This window comes from Caretta caretta, chromosome 5 (assembly GCF_965140235.1).
Source record: "Caretta caretta isolate rCarCar2 chromosome 5, rCarCar1.hap1, whole genome shotgun sequence".
Lineage (NCBI taxonomy): Eukaryota > Metazoa > Chordata > Testudines > Cheloniidae > Caretta > Caretta caretta.
This window is the reverse complement of record NC_134210.1, coordinates 21,134,045-21,154,268: the sequence shown is the minus strand read 5'-3', so window position 1 is coordinate 21,154,268 and position 20,224 is coordinate 21,134,045. Positions and strand designations below refer to the sequence as shown.

The window sequence follows — 20,224 nt, the reverse complement described above, 5'->3', positions numbered from 1 at the left end:
TCCACATTAGCCCAACAATGTACCTCAACTTCTGACTTGGGAGAGGCAACCTCCAGGGCTGAGAGATTAGTTCATCTGCTATTGTCATAGGAGCTCAAGCCCTCAAAAGAAGGATGGTCTTGGAGTTAAGGCGAACTGGGATTCATGAAAGCAGAGTTCAATTCTTGTCTCTCTTGCCACAGATTTCCCATTGTGCCCTCGGACAAGCCATAATATGTGTTCAGTTAGACTATAAACTCTTTGGGATGGCACCTGTCCTCTCCAGTGTGTTTGATGAGCCCGAGCACAATGTGGGTCTGATCTCAGTTGAGCCTGTAGGTGCTACTGGAATACAAATGACAACAACCACCCTGAAAACTGCTGAGCATCGTCAAGTCCTGTTAAAACCAATGGTACTTAGGAGTGCTTAGCAGCTCAGTCCTTGGTCTCGCAGATAAAACTGTTTAAAAAGATACCATTTAATACAGTCTTGTGGACACCTGTCTACTATGTCCTTGACTGAGGAAATCAGCCCTATTGTGCTTAGGCCACTGAACATGTATAGGTGTTCGGTCACTTTCCTCTTGAGAGAAATCCATATTAATGACCTTGAAATGAAAGGCTACGTATGCCATTATCAGTCTCTTGATTCGCCCAGTAAGAATGAAATTAATTTTGGTGTGTGTAGCTTTCAGATGTTAAAATCAGACCCCAAGAAGACATACTATTGTATAATATGTTCTCAGATACTTCTGTGCCTATTTTGTGTCCTGCAAAATATAAAATAATTTTTGATTAAAATGATGTTAAGGAATTCAATACAGTGTTGGCATCTGACACAGCTCAAGCAGTCAAGCGCAGGATACAAACTACAAACAGTTAAAAAATATAGGAAGGAAGAAATAAACACTGCTGAGTTTCACAGATTTCCAATGCACAATAAAATATTTTATTTAAAAACAATGCATTCAATATTGTGTTTTGGCACATGAGTCAATGTTGCAGGCACATTCACACCGAACAATAACATTGTGAAAAGATTCAAAATGAATCATTGTGTTTCCCCCCCCACAAACTACAGTCACAATAAATATGCAGGATTTCTCTACAAAAGGAAACAGGTTCCTTGTTCACAAATATGACAACATATTTACATATACATTACACTGTGCAGGCCACATTCAAATCTCAGATGTGTGGCCACATCAAGTACATATTAAGTAATGCCCTGGGGCCTGATCCTGATCCCACTGAAGCCAATAGTGACTTCAGTGGGAGCAAGATCAAATACCAGCTTTTGCATGCAACACATTTTGCAACATGTGCAGCTTTGCACGCCATTCACCTGAGATTATATCCTGGCCCATAATGGACATTAATACTATTTTAAAAATAAATAATACTTCTAATATGGCCATTAACTAATAAATGCTTTATTACAATTATGGCAGATCTGTTTTTAATTTTTTTATATTTATGTTTTTTAGTTAAAACAACTCCATCAAGCATTGAACTGCATGGTCATTGGAATAAAGACACATTCATTTACAGAAAACCTGCTTTCTAAATCATTTCTTTTTGCAGCCTCTATTCACAGTTAGTTATATTTCACAATCCTCACTTTTTGGTATACTCAACTGTTAAATAAACAAAGTGATAGCCAGAATGACTTTTTGTGTGTGCCCTACATACATGTAATATTCACTGAAAAAATGCTAAATACTAAAATGTTAAATAAAGATATATAAAGTAACAGAAGTAGTATACATACATCTCCAATTTTTATGTACACTTTTTGTTTTTTTGTTTTACTGCTCTCCTGCCCAATCCCCAATATACAAGCTAACATCTAGATCAGCACAACTCCTGTGTTACACTCTCACATTTCTTTGTGAGTTTACACATGCATATCCTCATTCCATCACAGGTCTTCTTTATAGGTGGCTTATACCCACTGAGAAAGGAAATAGGCATGCAGTTGCTCACATAAATTCAGTCACTGAGTTTACTGGAAGTAGGCTAGGCCTTTATGGACTGTGCAACAGTATCATGAACATCAACAAGTCCTGAGGTGATCAGAGCTAAGTTCTTAAAACTTTAGCTTGAAAGAGCTTAGGGCCACTATTTATAGATAAAATTCACCCTAATGGATATCGTGCATTGAAAGCCCTCCATGGCACCACAGTCAACTGCTGCAGAACAGCATCCAACCCAACATTGTGCTCACCCAGGAACCTTATAACCCTATCCTACCTCGTCTCCATTTGCTACCTGTCCCATGGTAGGCATTCTACCCTCACGAGACAGGGCTGCATTGGTTTTGAACAGTTCATGCCCTTCTCCTTGGAACCAGTAACCATGATTCAATATTTTAAACAAAAATGTTTTGAAATGACACATATGTGCATACAGTGTCATACATCTATGCCTATCTATTGAAACATTCACTTGTATTAGTGCATATTTACCCTTCACCATTAGGAATCCATTTAGATTGATATAGACAAGAAGGAATTCAGATTGCAAGAGAAAGGCAGGAAGAGTGTAGCCAACAAGATAACAAATGTAGGCATGATTTACCCTCCTCAATACCTGGGATGGGGTGCAATTTTTGCCACTTGACACTCAAAGAATCTGATCGGCTGGAGGCAAGCAGCTGGACGAGTTGCTTTAATTTATGTGGGGTCTCCCTGTCAGTCTGCTTGGGAGATGTGCTGAGTCAGGACACCTATTGGGTGCTCCTGGCCCTGCACCTTCCCCGTTCAACCCCATTCATTTGCTTGTCTGCACCACTTTGCTTTGATCTCTCCATAAAACACAACCAGAGTCTGCCATAGGGATTAGTCATGGAGTTAGGTGCTAACTACTCACTGTAAAAGTGGCAGAATCTGGACCTTCAATGACTTTGGTTTGTGAACACTGAGGTGTCAAACAGGACCTTTGACTCTTTTCAGGTTCACCCCCCTGAAAAGGGTTACATGGGCCATGAGCGAGACACAATAGGAAAAAGACACTGATCTCAATCCTGCAGTTCTGACAGGCAAAACACCTGCTGACGTCAAAGGGAGTTTACCAGCACAGATACTTCTGGATCAGGCTCTTAATGTGAGTTTCTCCAAACAAACTGATTTGAAAATGGAGATTTAGGACAAGAAGAGGGGCTTGATCCTGCTCTGAATGAATCATGTGGGAGTCTTTCCATTCACTCCAATGAGAAGAGTATTGGCCCCCAAAATAGGGTTCCTTTAATTTGCATAATGAATCCTATCACTTTTGTCTCTAAACAAAAGCAGATTTGAAAGACCATCTAGAAAAACAGAAGGATACAAGTAATACATTGTTTTAAAGCATGGTTTCCACATTGCAGCAAACTTGAACAAAGAATATTGATACCAAAAAGCAATTTTCTTTGGGTCTTATTGTGTCATTGATTTTGAAGCAGAACTCCCAGCTGAAATCGATGGCTCTGAAACATTCAATGGGGCTCTGAAAAAACAATGGGGAGTTATGCATAAAAATCAATGGTATGATATGGCCCTTTGTCAATAATTTTCTGAATTCCTGTTTCTGATATTTAAAGATATTTATAGGTTTCAGAGTAACAGCCGTGTTAGTCTGTATTCGCAAAAAGAAAAGGAGTACTTGTGGCACCTTAGAGACTAACCAATTTATGTTTCTCACTTAGCACCTACTGCCTCTTTCTCCCTGCTATAGCATCACTTTAGTGCTTATCAAACCATAGTCTGTTTTCAAGGGCAAAATTCTCCTCTCAAGTGCCCAGAGTGGATCCCACCCCTGATATTCTTCTCTTGGGAGTTCTGTTCCTGTGGAGAGAGCAGAACTTGGAGTCTAGTTCTACTGTGTGCCTTTGAGAGGAGACTTTTGCCCTACAGTACCATAACTTCACTGCAAGGGATAGCGGGGGGGGGGGGGGAAGGGGGGGGAAGAGAAACAGGCTATAAAGGAGGCAACATTTGTTTAAACTAAACACATTCAGCCCTGGTATAAGTGGCAAAACTCCATAGTCTACTTCCTTCAACAATTAGGGATATAGTTTTAGAAGAGTGACCTTCCTTTTACAGAGCCGTTTGTCCCCATAATTTTTCACTTGCAATTCATTTTGTGGGTGCAAAAGAGCAAGCACAGAAACAGAATCCAGCCCGCAGATGAAAATAATAGCAAGCAAAATTATGAGAAAAGAAAGCTGGAGATTACATCTGTGTGGAGATTGGAATTTCCATTTTGAATAGGATTTTGAGTTTTCAAAATTTGTTTTTGTTCTGATAAAGAAAGAAACCTGAACAGTTCAGAATTCTTTGCAAAAGAAAATTTCAGAAAACAAAGAATTGGGGCTGAATGAAATGTTTCGTTTCAATTTTGGCTTTTTACTTGATATTATATTATAATATATATGTAATATAGAATACAAAATGTAAAATTGAAACAAACACCATTTCAAAAGGAAAAACTGAAACGTTTTGTTCTGAAAATATCAAAATGGGATATTTTAACATTTTTGAAACTTTTTTCCTTTTTTTTTCAAACACAATTTCATGAAGCATTTTGATTTCAGTGGAACCTCTTTTTCCAATGGAAAATAGTTCCATTGAAGTTCTTCTGACTAGCTCTACTGGAGAAATAAATCCACTTTCTGAACAAGGAATGGTAGAGCAGTGCAGAACAAAACTCCAGATCAGGACACCAACCCAAAATACAGATTCAGATCCAAATGTTGCCACTATGCTAAACAGTGACATTTACAGTGAACTCAGATAGCATGGGACTCCATAGTGAAGTGGATTTAGATCCAAAATGGTTTCAATTCACTGAAATGTACCAGACGAAGTTTTGGATCTAGAGAATTTCTGCTTGGAGTGATGCTGCACTGTGAAAAAATGATGACTTCATCATAAGAAGGTCCACTGCATTTTAAAAGTTTCTGATACTCTTATTCAGATTCATTAATACCTTACTTCATGAGAATTCCCATTGAAGTCAATGGAAAGAAGACAGTGGAATAACCCATGCAGTAAGGTGATATTAAACTAGAATAAAGGTGTTGGAATCTGGCCCTAAGTAGATTGTTCCCCTTTGTGAAAATGTCTCTTGAAGATGCTCTACGGGACTGGATGGAAAGAACATTCATTTAGACGAGTACATATTTGCTTGTGATTACATCTAATTAAATTCATTAGTAATCTAAACTTGTACATAACTATGTACCTAACTTGCACATAACTATGTAATGTAAACAATGTACAGTAGCCAAACATTGACATTGTTGGCCAATATAATTTCTTATTGTTGAGAGCCAGCAACTGAAAAATATATACAACATTTTGGCCTCAGCATTAAAACAAATATGATGCTAATTGTTCATATTTACTTAACTAGATTAAAATTATAGTTTCCCACTGTTGAAATTAATAATCCATCACTTAATTAAAATGCCAGCTACCAACTATGAACCCTCCTATAATATTTTCTGTTCTCCAGTGATTGAGTTCCACACAGTACAAAATATGATACAATGTTTACAGAATTAGGTGTGTATTGGTGACTGTGTGTGTATATTAAATTAGACTAAGAATATTCTATTATTCATAGCAGTGAATCAAGAATGGATTTAGATTCCATAGTGAACACACACATACTGTACAATCCAATAGTAAAGTACACTGGAAAAGATTAATTGACGTACCTAGTTAATAATTAGTGCAGAACCCTACCCTACCTAACTCTCATTCTTCCCTTTTGAAAAATATGTAAATTATGTTTTCACCTTCCTTAGACACAGGCACCCAGAAAAACACAATTGCTCAGAACTTAATTCTGGGGCTGTTGCTCCTCTTTTACCCACTCTGCACCCCCAGCTGCGATAACTGGGCCTACAAATTTACCTGAATTGTGAGTTCCATTGTAAAAAGTCAGTGTAAGTTCATAAGATGTCACAATAGCAACAAATGCTGATGGGAAAAGGTACGAAAGGGAGAAAGACAGAATTAGTCCATACAAAAAGGCCTACTGATATAACTCAAGGACTGTGTTTTGATCCTGCTTGTAAGCAAGAAAAATGTTGAACCAGAAATTAGTAAACCCAAATTGGTGTGCCAGAAGTAGGCCTAATTGGTGGACAAAATAATGAGGGGATGTGCTACTCCACCCACATGCTATTCCATCCACTTTTGGGGTCCTTAAAAGAAAAAGACTTTGGGGAGAAAAATTGCTACCAGAGCAAGCTTCACCATCATGGCTGCCACCCCACCATCTCCTGGGACCCCTGGGCCTTCATCATCCTGATCTTGAGAGATGTCCTGACCAGACCAGGACAGAGAGAGAGAGAGATAGACCCAGAAGACATCACAACCTCTACTTGGCTCCAGCTGAATCCCAAACACCATCTGGGATGAAATAGGATCAAACTTTAACAATAGTATCAGGAACAACAGCTCCAGCCCATCTCAACTATCTTCATCAATTTTTCCCAAAAGGACAGTTAACATCATATTTGGTACCATCTAATGACTGTCAAACAAAGATTCTTCTTCTGTCTAAAATTCTCTTCAGCTAAAGGGAAAGGGAACAAGGGATGTTGTTAACATGAAAGCCTTACACAATACTTTGTATTTTGCATCCTTTAACTGTTTTTCTCTCCTTGCTGTATCTTTAATAAAAGGTTAAAAGGGATAGTTAACAGTGTGGTTGCCATGGTACTAAGTAGGCTGAGGTTTCTGCATACCAAACCCCAGACCTTGTTTAACACTGTTTAATATTGGACAGTGCCTGGGTTATGCTAACACATTTAGCCCATCTATTCCATCTAAATTAATAGAACACTCCCCACACTCTTTCCTCAGTCACAATAACACCTCACTTTGCAAGGCATCAAAGGCAGTTTCTCCCAAAGGACACAGCAATGCCACTCCATGGCTAGAAGGAAGTGGCCTGTGAATCCCACTGGACTTCAGGAGTACCATAGCAATCACACTCACAGTGTAACATGGCAGATTAGTAGTTACAAGGGATGGGTCCAATCCTGTAGACCTTTACTCATCTGACTTCAGTAGGACTAGTCAGAAGGTAGAGGTTTTCAGGGCTGGGCCCTAGCTCCTTAACCTGAGTATATCTTAGTTTGTAAGCTCTTTGGGGGCAGGGACTGTCTTTTTGTCTTGTGTTGGAACAGTGGCTAGCACAATGGAGAACTAATCCCCGATTGGGGATCCCACATGTTACTGCAATGCAAATAATAAGTAAAATAGCAATAATTAATCATATGGAGCCATGATACATTGGTACCGCACCATTATGAGGCCACTTAATAATAATACCTGTAATAATATTCTAGTGTATGAATTCTTAAGAATACCGAGCAGGACAGAAAAAGATACCAGGAAAGCAGATGCAGGCTTACACAACTGGGCAAGAAACTTTAGCAATACTATGTTCAGACTTCAGAAGAGTCTGAAGTCATCCATTAACACTATGATGGCATATTCTATACTCTGTGAGTTTGGATACAGGCTAACCTCCTCCTGAACACTTTCAGTTTTAAGTTTCTATTTACAAAACAAAACCAGCAAATTTTTGGTGATTTATGTCCTCTCCATCAATCAAAGAAGAATTTTGAAAATGGTTTTAAAACTCTTGCTGTTTCAGGATTTCCACTCAGTGAATGGGCCTGGTGTCCTTCACTGGTGGAAATGCCACTTTAAGAACACTACATAGCACAGGCTGAGTCTGATGATGCAAAGTCAGCTGGATAGAATTTGCTTTTCCACCAAAAGGCATTGGGATTCAGAGTTTTTTAAAGTTGTTGCAAAGTGGCTCTGTGCTCCCCTCACATGGGAATCCTGAGGGAGGTGAACGCTTAGAAAGGGAGCTAATACTCCCATTAACCTGATCAGGGCCAGAATTTCACCCTAACTCTCAGGCAGATTTTCACTCAGAAAAGAACTGAGAGAGAAATTCCTATTGAAATCAAAGGCAAAACTCCCACTGAGTTCTTTAGGGTCAGCATTTCACCATGGATGCTTAGGGGAGTATGCTAAATAAAGCAGTGGTCCCCATTTCCATCCTTCACCAGTCCCGGCATGGCCATCTCAAGCCAAGGTGCAGAGGTTTCAGTGGATTCCATGGAAGAGGGAGACCATTCCTCACTGATTAGAACATTCTTTATATTACCCTGGAGTTTTCCTTTCTTAAATTCTATTTCTACTTTGTAGATAAAGAATCTTGGAAAAATTAAGATAGCAGCATGTGTGATGTTTTACATCATTATTAGTTATTCTTCACTTAAAGCCATATAAAATAATATAAAATTGTTAGAATATTTTAAAGTATAATGGTTTTAATTTAAAAATATTACAATCAATTGGCCTGAGACACAATGGCCAACATTTTCAAACTTAGTCCCCAAAAGTTAGGTCCATAGATAAGTTGCCTGAATTTCAAAGTGGTTTAGAAACCTGTATCTCCCATGGACTTCAGTGAATTTTTATTTACCTAAATATGGAATTAGGTGAATAACTTTTGGCACCTACGTTTGAAAATTTTAGCCAGTAATTTTAATCTGTTCCCATTGTTGGCACTGAGCTTATCCTCATTGCTCCCAAATAAAAATAAAATGATCAAAGATTTTTGTTGAATTATGTTTCATCATTACACTTTTTTTTTAGACATAACTATATGCACTGGTTCAGGAGCAATGTAATGGTTACCCTAATTTCTGCACATCTTTTTTAGGAGGACACGGAGAAGGAGCAACAGGATGGGGTATAGTATTTCCAATATGGATGCGACTTTTAGAACGTAACACAATGTATCACCCAAACACATAGAATAACTGTGCTTGAGGTACAGTAGCACTAAAAGGAAAAAGAAACAATGTATGTGAAAATCTAATTTCTATCTTGAGCCCTGATCCTATAATGAGACCTGCATGGGTGGACTCCAGAGGCCGCGCAGAATGCATTGCAGGACCAGGGCTTTGGCTGGTCATGGAATGGGCTATGAAGTGGAAAACCCATTTCTTGCAATGGCTTTAGAATATGTGGGTTAGGCTTGTGAAGACTGGGAGTGCAGCAAGAACACTGATGAAGGGGAGTTTAGGAATAGAAGAGCCTAGGTCAAAGAGACTATTATAAACTGTGCTCCTCTTCCAAAGGATCTATATTCCTAAAATCACTGCCAGCCCCCTTTGGGGATGTTTGGATAGGATTAGAAAGGGTCCTTCCTTGGATGTCTCCAGGGGTCTCCTCATCACAGAAAAGAATTTTTTTTAAAAAAAATTATATTATTAATCTTGATACATTAATTTTAAAATCAAACAGCCAAATTCTGTTACACTGATGTTAATGACAACATTCCCATTGATTTAAATGGGTCCGTCTCTAGGATTTGTCTCAAACTGAATTAAAACACTGAAGTAACCTAAGAACAATTTATGTATCTAGCTATGACAAGGCCCATCACTTTAATACTATTCCTAGGAATATGTAAAATACAATACCACAGATCATATGCAAGCTGTGAAAATCAGAGTCTGTTCTAAAGAACTAGAACTTGATAGTAAATGGAAAGCTTAATTAGCTTTCTCCAATTAGCCATGGCAACATGTGTATGTTTCACTACTAATAGTAATAGCTGTAAGATAAGCAAAATATTTTAAACTAACGGTTCTAATTCTAATCTGCATGGAACATTAAAATTTGGAGGTTAGAGGCATTTAGTGTAATGTTAAAATATATATATGAAAATATTTTAAAACATGTATTTAGTAGCATATCTATAAATGCAAAATATCTATCTTAAAGAGTTTAAACTTTCCTGGTCCATGAATAGTGTCAGTATATTTTGATAAACACTTCTGCATTGCTAAATATGCTGAAACCTTTTGATGAGCTGTGAAAAGGGCGATTAAAAAGCATCTTTATATTATGGAAAATATTTTAGGTTTTTTTCTTTTTTTTAGGATTATATTTTAAAGAATGTTTAATTCAGTTTTGGGCACTTTTTAAACAATCATTTGGCACTTCAAGTTTTAAGTTCTTAGGCACAATGTGACAAAGTCAGTTTAGTTAGTCCTTCACCATGCATTTTGTAGAGCAGCTGGAATTCTGCAGGCAGCTGGTGGGACTCCTGCCACTTGGTAGTGAACTTTGTTCCTTTTTTATCGTAGTAATGGTATGGGAGGTCTTCCCTGGTGTTAGGATCAAATCCAAATGGCCAAAACCCATACAGGTGGATCTCTTCACATATTGCAGAAGCCAGGGTATACATAAGAATACCTGTGCTCAGTCGCTTGGGTGACAAGTGTTTATTTTTCCAGTACCTGTGAAATAATAAGCAGAGGCTGATTCAGGTACCAATTCTGTATATAACGATTTATAAGAAAACAGGACAGCGGGTGGAGAATGTCAATATTCATAAGTGATCATATGAATAATATTAGGGTTACTATTCAGGTTAGGCCTTATTAAAATAGCATGAATATAACATACTGTTACTGAAAACACTATCCTTGCACAAGTTTATCACAGACTTTTTTTGTGCCTCTCTGCAATGGTGCCCATTAGGACATCTGTTTGTTAGTCCCCCAATCCTGCAAAATATTCCCTGTCTCCAGAGAGATTCCTTCACTTTTGCAGAACCCCACTGACACCATCTGGGCTACACATGGGCTTCCGTATGCCTATGTCGAGGCAACTGCAGGATCATAGTTGTAGGGTTAAATTAACCCTTGTGCAGACAGCCATTACAAGGCTATGCACTACTTATGCCAATATTATTGCATTGCATTTACAGTCTTCAACCTGAATAAGAGTGCCTAGAATTTAAACTAGTCTGAACTGCAACCCTGCTTATGTCAAGCCACCTTGTTTATATGATCACTTTGGCTATAGGCTGGCTTATAATACTTACAGCCAAGGTTGATGGTGCTCTAGTGCTATATTCATTGTGTGATTCACCTGTGTGCAGTGGGACAGCACAAAACCCACGCAACCACTTACATCCCACTTATGCTGAATTGCATGCCATATCGACCTTGTGCTACTCTTTTGCACGGTGGCGGGGGGAACTTCACCTTAAGGGACCAATTGTGCTTCTCATTGAAGTCAATGGCAAAACTTCAATTGCCTTCAATGGGAGCAGGATTAGGTCCTAACCTTTAGACATTGCACATCAAGGCAAATTGTGAATGAAAAATCAATAAAGTAGTTGACTAGTGATATATGTTTCAATGAGTGAAATACGTGGAAAATACAAACCTGTTAACATGCTGCATTATATTTCCTGGCCAAGCCAGCTGGACCTTTAATTGCCCTCTATGCTCAACAAAGAAGTCAACCAATGTTCTTGTAACAGTTGCTGAAGTGTGGAAGAAAAAAGCTGGGATCCAAAGAATGGCCCCATCAAGCTTTTTTAAACTTAGAAAAAAGTTATTGCGATCCTGAATGGTCAAAAGATTGTTGTAATACTTTTCCAGGATGCTGGGATTGAAGGTTGTAAGGTTGGTTTTCCTTCCAACATCTTTTTGGAAAGCCTCAGTTGGAGCAAAGTTGCAACGAAAAACAAAATCAGACTTATCTATTTCTTGTCCACACTGACTCCCTGTAAGGATTCCACTATTTCCAACAACAGCACAAATGTTATAATGCTTATTCAAGACAGGTGAGACATCTGGAAGCAGTGATCTGAAGTTATTGCTAATAGAGAAAACATACTTATGGCTGGAATAATCATAATGCATCAGCTGTCCAATCCGAACACTATTCTTGGTCAAAGAAAAATTTTTTATTACATCAACATGCTGGAGAATTCCTTGCCTAAAATAAAATACAAAAGAACAAAATAAAACATTTCATTATATTTCTCTCCTTTATACAAAATAGAGGTTTTATTTCTTATGTCATGATTGGTTTTATTTAAAAAACAACTGGAGTAAAGTTATTCCAGCTGAGGGTTGCAATGCAACAGTTTTCAAATGGATATGAAGTGACAAGAGCTGTGAGACCAGATCCTCAAACCTTCATAACTTCACTGACTTTAATGGAGGATGCTGATTTGAGTTTGAGGTATATGATTGTAACTGCGTACTGTTTACACAGGATGAAATTCACTGCTGTGCAGAGACTCAGCAAAAAGACTAAATCCTATTTAAACCCTAACTTGAGGGCAATGCATTGGCCTTGTGCTGATCCTCTGGATAGGGGTAAATTTCACCCGTGGTAGTGAACTGATGTGCTTTGGTGAGACTGGATAGCTCTCATATGCCAAGATGTACTTAAAACAAAATGAAGCAGTCAAGAATATTCAATTGTATTAACAGTAATGTAGCTAAATTTTTAATACAAGTGCTTCTTGTACCTCATTAAGAAGCTTTGAGTCACAAAACAAATGATATTCAACTGTCTTCCCTTACATAAACATAATACCATAATATCTCATTTGGACAAGCAAACTGGAATATTGAAAAGGGCTATTATGAATCCTAAAAACACTCTGGAATTTCGTCTGCAGTGGATAAAACTAGAAAATGAACCATTACTGCTTTATTTGCTCATGTTTATGAAAAACAAACAACCTCTCTTCCAGCTCCTCATCCTCAAATGTCTAAGCATTAATGGAATCCCAGTGGGTACCCTAATTATGGTCTATTGCTAACAGACAAATGCAAGGCAGATCTTGAGGCATTAACTAACATCAACATAGAGGTGCAGCTAAGCTATTTCTTTTAGGGTAGACTGTACTGCAAGAACACAGGCCATAGTGGTGGCACATTGTGATGTCATTCCAGGAACACCCCAGGGAAGAACCACAATTTCCTCTCTGCTCCTTTCTGGCCCCTGAAGGGTTGTAATTTAGTGTTGGGCTATACCAGCCAGAAATTATTTCCCACAGCCTCACACTGCCTCATCTGCTGTGTTGACTAGTGACCAAAGAGTAGAGGGAGCAGAGCTAAAGTTCACCACCTCTCCTACCCATTCCAAGGAAACAGTTAGTAGGCACATTGCTCAGCTCTCTCCTTTGTTCCAAAACCCAAGACCGGGTGGGCTGCATAGGGGTGTTAAGAAAGTTCTTACTCCTTTACCTGGTTGTGTAATCCAAGACACAATCTAGCCTTTAAAAACAGTGGGCAATTTTCAGGCAAAATTTGTATTCTGATAATGTTATTGGCCTAGATTGTGACATCAATCTCTAGGCAGAAATCTCCACTGACTGATGATCAATGGCTAAACACATATATAAATAAAGAAAGCAAGAAGACTGGCCCAGCATTTACCAGCATTAGTATCACAAGTTCAAGAAGAGCAACAATGATCAACTAAAAAGCATTTCAGCTAATATTAAATTCTTGCAAATGTTGAGTTTTGAGGAAATGAAGGGAACTGAGGAATAATTTCAATTGCCATGTTGTCATCTTGTTAAATGGAATTTGGTGAAGTTGAGATGAAAATCGTTATGGAAAGAATTAATTTTAATTGGATCAGAAATGTTTCCATCATGTTCCCCATGTTTTAGACAACCAGAAACAACTATGGTTATAAAGACATAGCTAGTCTGCATTTTTACAGAATTACTGGTTGCAAATTGGCTGAGAAGTTTCACTAAAACAATTTTTTGTATTTTAATGAATATAATATTTGATATTTTTATATATTGACTCTTAAAGGTTTTTAAAAAAATTATCTTGAAATAATAGCAAATTAATTATCATTTTGATAAAGCTGGTCACATCCCATTAGTATTCCATTGCTGTAAAACAACTTCTGTTCTTTAATGAAATAATAAATTACCCTAAGACAGTGATGTATTTTATTTTGTATTTTTTTAAACACTTCACCTTGTTGGGAAATGTTCAGACTCACTCTTTGTCTCAAGAGTTGCTGACAAGTTACTCAGAGTTCGGTATTTATAATTGTCTGATTTTATTTTCTAAATATACACCAACCACAGGTACATAGGGAGAGTGATAATTGCACTACATGGGGCTAGACTAGAGCCCCAGGCCTAACAAAACAGTCCCTGTGTTTGATTCTCTCTCACCTTTGATGTAAGAATGCTGTTCTATTAAACGTCCATTTGGAAGGCTTTTCCTGCAGCTCGTGTGTCAAAGAATTTGTAATTGGTACAAATGAAGGGTCCAGAAACTTCAGTGCAAACTGGGACCTGAAAAATGAGGACGCACGCACGTACACACACAGAATTAACAAATTGCTCAGGGCTGCGTTTAAAGATTCTGTCTGTTTCAGTGCGGATGACTTAATGGGCAGGGAACTAACTGAACAAAACCTCCATTTCCCCCGTCATAGTCTGGTCTCCCTGTTTAAATCAATCTGAACGAAGGGAAAGAGAGACTTTACACATTTCTGTGCACTGCAGAATTCATAAAATGGCCGTCAAAAATATTACCGTGCTGGAATTGAAATCAAATAGATGGGCAGGTTCAGAGAGCAAATCAGCACCACGGACAGCGATCGACCAGCAGGCAGTCTCCAGCAGCTAGCCCCGCTCCCTGGGCCTGGGTTATTATGATAAGAGGGTTCTGCCTGTTCATTTCATCCTGCTTTCCTTTCTCTCTCCCCCCAACCCCCCACTCCTCCAGCCTCAGACACTCCAGCAGTTTAACAACTCTCCTTCCCCTCCACCAGAGTGTCCCGCATTTCTCGGAGGGATCTGGCTTGTAGTCTGCCCTTGTTCAGAAAGCTCAGCACTGCAGGGCGGGGAAGGGAAGGGAATCTCTCTCCATGTGTCCCCTAGAGATGCAACGGGCTTTGCACACGGACGGCATCAGCCAGCACAGAGCGCTTTTGCAAGGAGTTCCAGCCCCACCGCTGTGACCCAGACCCGTTCGCCTCTCGGATTTCCGGGGGATGCTGCAGTGCTGTCCCCTCGGCTCCCCATGAAGTGCAAAGCAGAATCCAAAGCGCCACGCAAGATGGGGATCTGAGCCACTTTTCTCTCTCTCTCCCTCCAGCAGGAAGAACAGCAGGCTGGGGAGGAAGGAGAGCTGGGAACCGCTTTGGGAGCAGGGGTCCAGGGCGCACCTTGTGCCCCGAGCCTGGATCCCTCTGCCGGGAGTGGCTTTGCGCTGGGCCCCGGGCTGGAATCTCCCTGGTGGAGGGAATTGCAAAGGGTGGAGGGGGTTGCAAGGGAAGACGTCTGGGGGAAACTCCCAGCCTTTCCCCACCTCAATCCAGGGGACCAGGGCGCCTGCGCCATTAGCTCGCCCCCTGGAATATATATGAACCGGGCGTGGAGCCACCATGATCATCAACTAATAGAAGCCTTTCCCCCAGGTCAGTCAGCAGCATCCTCCCCACCACACAGGCAGACCAAGGGGCCCTGTGGTTGTGGCCACTGATGTGAAAGCCCAGAGCAGAGCGGGCACATCGATTGACTCGGAGGGTGTTGTTTTAGTTTAAAAGCAACGCTCAAAGGATGCCCGGGCGAACGGGGAGAGCCCAGATGCAAGACCCCCCTCCGCCCCCGTGTGCACCCGTCCGCCTTAAAACGGAGCGAGAACCAGCAGGCACTTACCTGAATCCAGCATGGAACATGTACATTCGGGGCACCCCCGAGCTGGCATATCTGGGAGTGGTGAAGATATTGTCCTTTTTCAGGGACACGTAGCTGATGAGGGATAAGATCAGCAGAGCCACGCTGAGCATCACCAGCCCCAGCACACTCGCCACCCGGACCATTTTGCAGTTTCTCATGCCTGGGAAAGCAATGGAGTTGCAAGGGGTGGGGTGTGTGTGTAGGGGGGGGGGAAGCTAGAGAAACCGGCCCATTGGCGTTACAGCGAGCGAGCAGCGATGGCGCTGTGTGTGCGCTGGGGGGGCGAGGGCGGGGGAGGCAACTCCGAGAGACAATCCGGAGCCACGGCAGCTGCGGGCGGGCACGAGGCGGAATTACGGATAAAATGGAGGGGCCGGCGCGGCGGGCGGCGCTGAGATGGCAGCCGGCTGCGCGGGGAGCGCGCGGGCGAGGCGAGGCGAGGCGAGGCGGCTGCCCCTCAGGCCAGGCCCGTTCCCGCCGGCGGGGGCACGGGCGGGGGAGGAGCGTGCCCGGGCCGTCACGACGAAACCTTCGCCTCCCAAACAGCCCGGGGGGGAGCGGCGCGAATGAACGCAGGAGCCACGGTGGCCACACGCTGCCTGGCGGGGCTGCGTTCAGATGGGTGGGGAGGGATGCAGATCGCCAGAGGCATAGGAACCCTCCCACCGCCCGACCCCCCCTCAGTGACCCCTACGCCCGCGACCCCCCTCCCACCGCCCGACCCCCCCTTCACTGCCCCCCACGCCCGCGACCCCGCTCCCACCGCCCGACCCCCCCACCGCCCCCCACGCCCGCGACCCCCCTCCCAGCGCCCGACCCCCCTCAGTGCCCCCCACGCCCGCGACCCCTCCCACCGCCCGACGCCCCCTTCACCGCCCCCCACGCCCGCGACCCCCCTTCCACTGCCCAACCCCCCCACCGCTCCCCAAGCCCACGACCCCACTCCCACCGCCGAACCCCCCCACAGCTCCCCACGCCCGAGCATCCCCTCCCTCTGCCCAACCCCCCCCACTGCTCCCCATGCCGCGACCCCCCTCCCACCGCCCGACCCCCCCACTGCTCCCCACGCCCGCGACCCCCCTCCCACCGCCCGAACCTCCTGCACAGCTCCCACGCCCGAGCATCCCCTCCCAAGCGCCGAACCCCCCCACCTCTCCCATGCCCGAGCGTCCCCTCCCACCGCCCAACCCCCCCCACTGCTCCCCACGGCCGCGACCCCACTCCCACCGCCGAACCCCCCCACACCGCTCCCCACGCCCGCGGCCCCCCTCCCCATGCCCCAGCGTCCCCTCCCACCGCCCGAAGCCCCCCCACTGCTCCCCACGCCCGAGCGCCCCCACCTCCGGAACCCCCCCCCACTGCTCCCCATGGCCGTGGCCCCCCTCCCGCCGCCGCCCCCCCACCATTCCCCATACCTGAGCTCCCCCCACCGCCTGAACCCCCCTCACAGCTCCCCACGCCCGCGCCCCCCCCCCACCGTCCGAACCCCCCACGCCCGAGGCCTCCCTCCGCCCTGGCCGGAGACGCCCCGGGCCGCCCATCGGCCTCCCGCGTTCAGAACTTCCACTGAGAGTCCCCCCCCAAGAAGGGTTTGCGGGGTTCAGCTCTGGATGATGCTGGTGCTCCCACGACTAGTTTTTAAAAAGCAGAATGTGGTGCTAGGAGCTCCGCCAGGGCGGCACCGCCGGGGGAGCGGTATATGGAAGGCTGGTGGAGCAAAAGGAAGCGCAGGAATCAACATCAAATATTCCTCCACTTACAAAACTCAGATGTGCTTAGGTTTCAGGTGAAATTTGCTCAGTGATTTGTCGATGAAACAGTTTAATTACATTTATTTATTTGTTTAAAGAATTAGGACTTGTGGTAAGTTTTAAAGAAAAAGTAGCCAAATGCTACATTTTGAAATAGACTTTGAAGTCAACATCTGTTTTTAAATTGCCCAGTACCTCTAAAGGGTCTCTGTAAACTGCTTGCCCATCTACAAACAGTGTGTCTAAATCCTGTTCTACATACATTACAGACTCCATCATCCAAAGAGCAAGTAAAGTCTCATAAACACACAAGGTATACATTTTTCACGAGTAACCTTTAAATAAAAAGGTTTGCACACACAAAAGTGCATTAAAACTGTTTTAAGCAATCATGCAAGGGTCCAATTTTGCAGATCCTTTAACAGGTAGTCACATTGAAGTCAAAGGCATATGTGTGTGAATTAAGACCACTAGAACTCCCATGAATATTGGGGGTGGGGCAGAATAGAGCCCCAAAATACCAGCAGAATTAATGTGCCTTATTAGAGGCTGGCCTTTAAACAATGAGTCTACAGACACTTACACAGATTATACAAATGCAGTATTAGGAAGATCCTTTAAAGAGCTCATTTGCTGGAGGTGGTTGCTAGCCCAGGTTAACTGCTTAAAAAAAGGGGGAGGGAGCAAGAAGTGAAGAATAAAGAACAATATTGTCAGATACTGATGAACATACTTTGTTGAAGAAGAATCAACATGGTTTTAGTAAAGGGAAATCACGCCTCACCAATCTACTAGAATTCTCTGAGGGGGTCAACAAGTATGTGGACCAAGGGGATCCAGTGGATATAGCGTACTTAGATTTTCAGAAAGCCTTTGACAAGGTCCCTCACCAAAGGCTCTTACGCAAAGTAAGCTGCTACAGGATAAGAGGGAAGGTTCTCTCATGGATTGGTGACTGGTTAAAAGATAGGAAACAAAAGGTAGATATAAATGGTTAGTTTTCAGAGTGGAGAAAGGTAAGTAGTGGTGTTCCCCAAGTGTCTGTTCTGGGACCAGACCTATTCAACATACAGTTGGCAAAATTTGCAGATGATACAAAATTACTAAAGATAGTTAAGACTCAGGCAGACTGTGAAGAGCTACAAAAGGATCTCACAAAACTGGGTGACTGGGCAACAAAATGGCAGATGGAATTTAATGTTGATAAACGCAAAGTAATGCACATTGGAAAGCATAATCTCAACTATACATATAAAATGATGGGGTCTAAATTAGCTGTTATTGCTCAAGAAAGAGATCTTGGAGTCGTTGTGGATAGTTCTCTGAAAACATCCACTCAATGTGCAGCGGCAGTCAAAAAAAGTGAACAGAATGCTTGGAATAATTAAGAAAGGGATAGATAGTAGGACAGACGATATGATGCCTGTATATAAATCCATGGTACACCCACATCTTGAATATTGTGTGCAGATGTGGTTGCCCCATCTCAAAAAAGATATATTGGAATTGGAAAAGGTTCAGAAAAGGGCAACAAAAATAATTAGGGATATGGAACAGCTTCCGTATGAGGAGAGATTAATAAGACTAGGATTTTTCAGCTTGGAAAAGAGATGACTAAGGGGAGATATGATTGAGGTCTATAAAATCATGACTGGTGTAGAGAAAGTAGATAAGGAAGTGTTGTTTACTACTCATAATACAAGAACTAGGGGTCACCCAATGAAATTAATAGGCACCAGGTTTAAAAAAAAATAAAAGGAAGTATTTCTTCACACAATCACAGTCAGCCTGTGGAACTCCTTGCCAGAGGATGTTGTGAAGGCCAAGCCCATAACAGGGTTCAAAAAAGAACTAGATAAATTCATGGAGGATAGGTCCATCAATGGCTATTAGCCAGAATGGGCAAGAATGGTGTCCCTAGCCTCTGTTTGCCAGAAACTGGGAATGAGCGACCGGGGATGGATCATTTGATGATTACCTGTTCTGTTCATTCCCTCTGGCGCACCTGGCATTGGCCATCGTTGGAAGACAGAATACTGGGTTAGATGGACCCTTTGTCTGACCCAGTAGGGCCATTCTTATGTTCTTATGGAAATGCCCTCCTAAACCACCTCTTTGTGTCTCAGTGCTGCAATATGAAAAATCACCTACCAGGAGAATGAGTTAAAGAGGAACATCCCACCTGATCCAAGGGAAAATCTGTTGACTGGGGTTGGCTCAGTGTGATGTCAACACAGATTTTTGTATGTGCCAGGTCCTTGCACAATACCAGAAGAGCAGGCTGATCTTATGCTCTGCTGATCTTATGCTCAGCGTGGCTCTGCTGCGCTCCAAGATCTCTAAGGCAACCCTTCCAGTGGATCATCCAATGTCACGTTTATAAAGTTATTCTCATCCAATTAAAATAAGTAGGCCAAGGGAGGTTAAGCCTCCCCTTAGCCAAGCCCTGGCCCCACCCACGCTGCATCCTCTTCCCCAAGCTAGAGACAGTTTGGCTCCTGCCAGAGTCCAGCAAGTGGCTGGGGCTGGCCCTATGGCACAAAAAGAGACTGATCCTTCAGGCTTCAGTGTAAAGACCTGAGCCCTGTCGGATATAGTACCTCCTGACTACCTTTAGTGGCTTTAGTGGAGTCCAGAAAGGCTAATGAAATTAGGAAGTAGGGTTGCTTAGGAAGTAAGGGATAGACTTATTTATATGATTTCTTTGTCCTCTGGTCAACTCTCCTATTCCTTGCCATGGAAAAGGTAATGTCCTGCACCATTTGCGTGCCTAATCAGTCTTCCAAGACTAGGCGATCCCAGTACAAAGCAAGCTTACACCTTCAGATATTACAGTAATGAGGGCCATATAAATATCTTGACAAACAGATGAAGTCTTCTGGGACTTTTGCGCCCCCACAAGGCCAAGTATCTCCTGGGCCTTAGGACTCCAT

The 20,224-nt window shown here is 42.7% G+C and overlaps 1 protein-coding gene across 2 annotated transcripts; it reads right to left on the bottom strand.

Moving 5' to 3' along the window:
* Positions 1 to 905: 905 nt before the first annotated feature.
* Positions 906 to 15,961, bottom strand: ST8SIA3 (ST8 alpha-N-acetyl-neuraminide alpha-2,8-sialyltransferase 3). Of its 2 annotated transcripts, XM_075128395.1 has the most exons (5): positions 15,520 to 15,961; positions 14,026 to 14,148; positions 11,247 to 11,804; positions 10,068 to 10,309; positions 906 to 3,465 (listed from the first exon to the last, which is right to left on the bottom strand). In XM_075128395.1, exons 1-5 carry the CDS (start codon positions 15,696 to 15,698, stop codon positions 3,455 to 3,457), a joined length of 1,113 nt encoding a protein of 370 aa, XP_074984496.1. In that variant the 5' UTR covers positions 15,699 to 15,961; the 3' UTR covers positions 906 to 3,454. The 2 variants fall into 2 exon arrangements, with proteins under 2 accessions (XP_074984496.1, XP_048706828.1); XM_048850871.2 differs by having other exon boundaries at positions 906 to 10,309; positions 15,520 to 15,960.
* Between the last annotated feature and the right edge of the window lie 4,263 nt (positions 15,962 to 20,224).

Coding starts and splice junctions, on each gene's coding strand:
- ST8SIA3 (XM_048850871.2), bottom strand. CDS start 15,698: ATGAGAAACTGCAAAATGGTCCGGGTGGCGAGTGTGCTGGGGCTGGTG. Junction 11,805..14,025: donor ACAGCATTCTTACATCAAAG/GTGAGAGAGAAT, acceptor ATTTTATTTTAG/GCAAGGAATTCTCCAGCATG. Junction 10,310..11,246: donor ATAATGCAGCATGTTAACAG/GTTTGTATTTTC, acceptor ATTATTTCACAG/GTACTGGAAAAATAAACACT.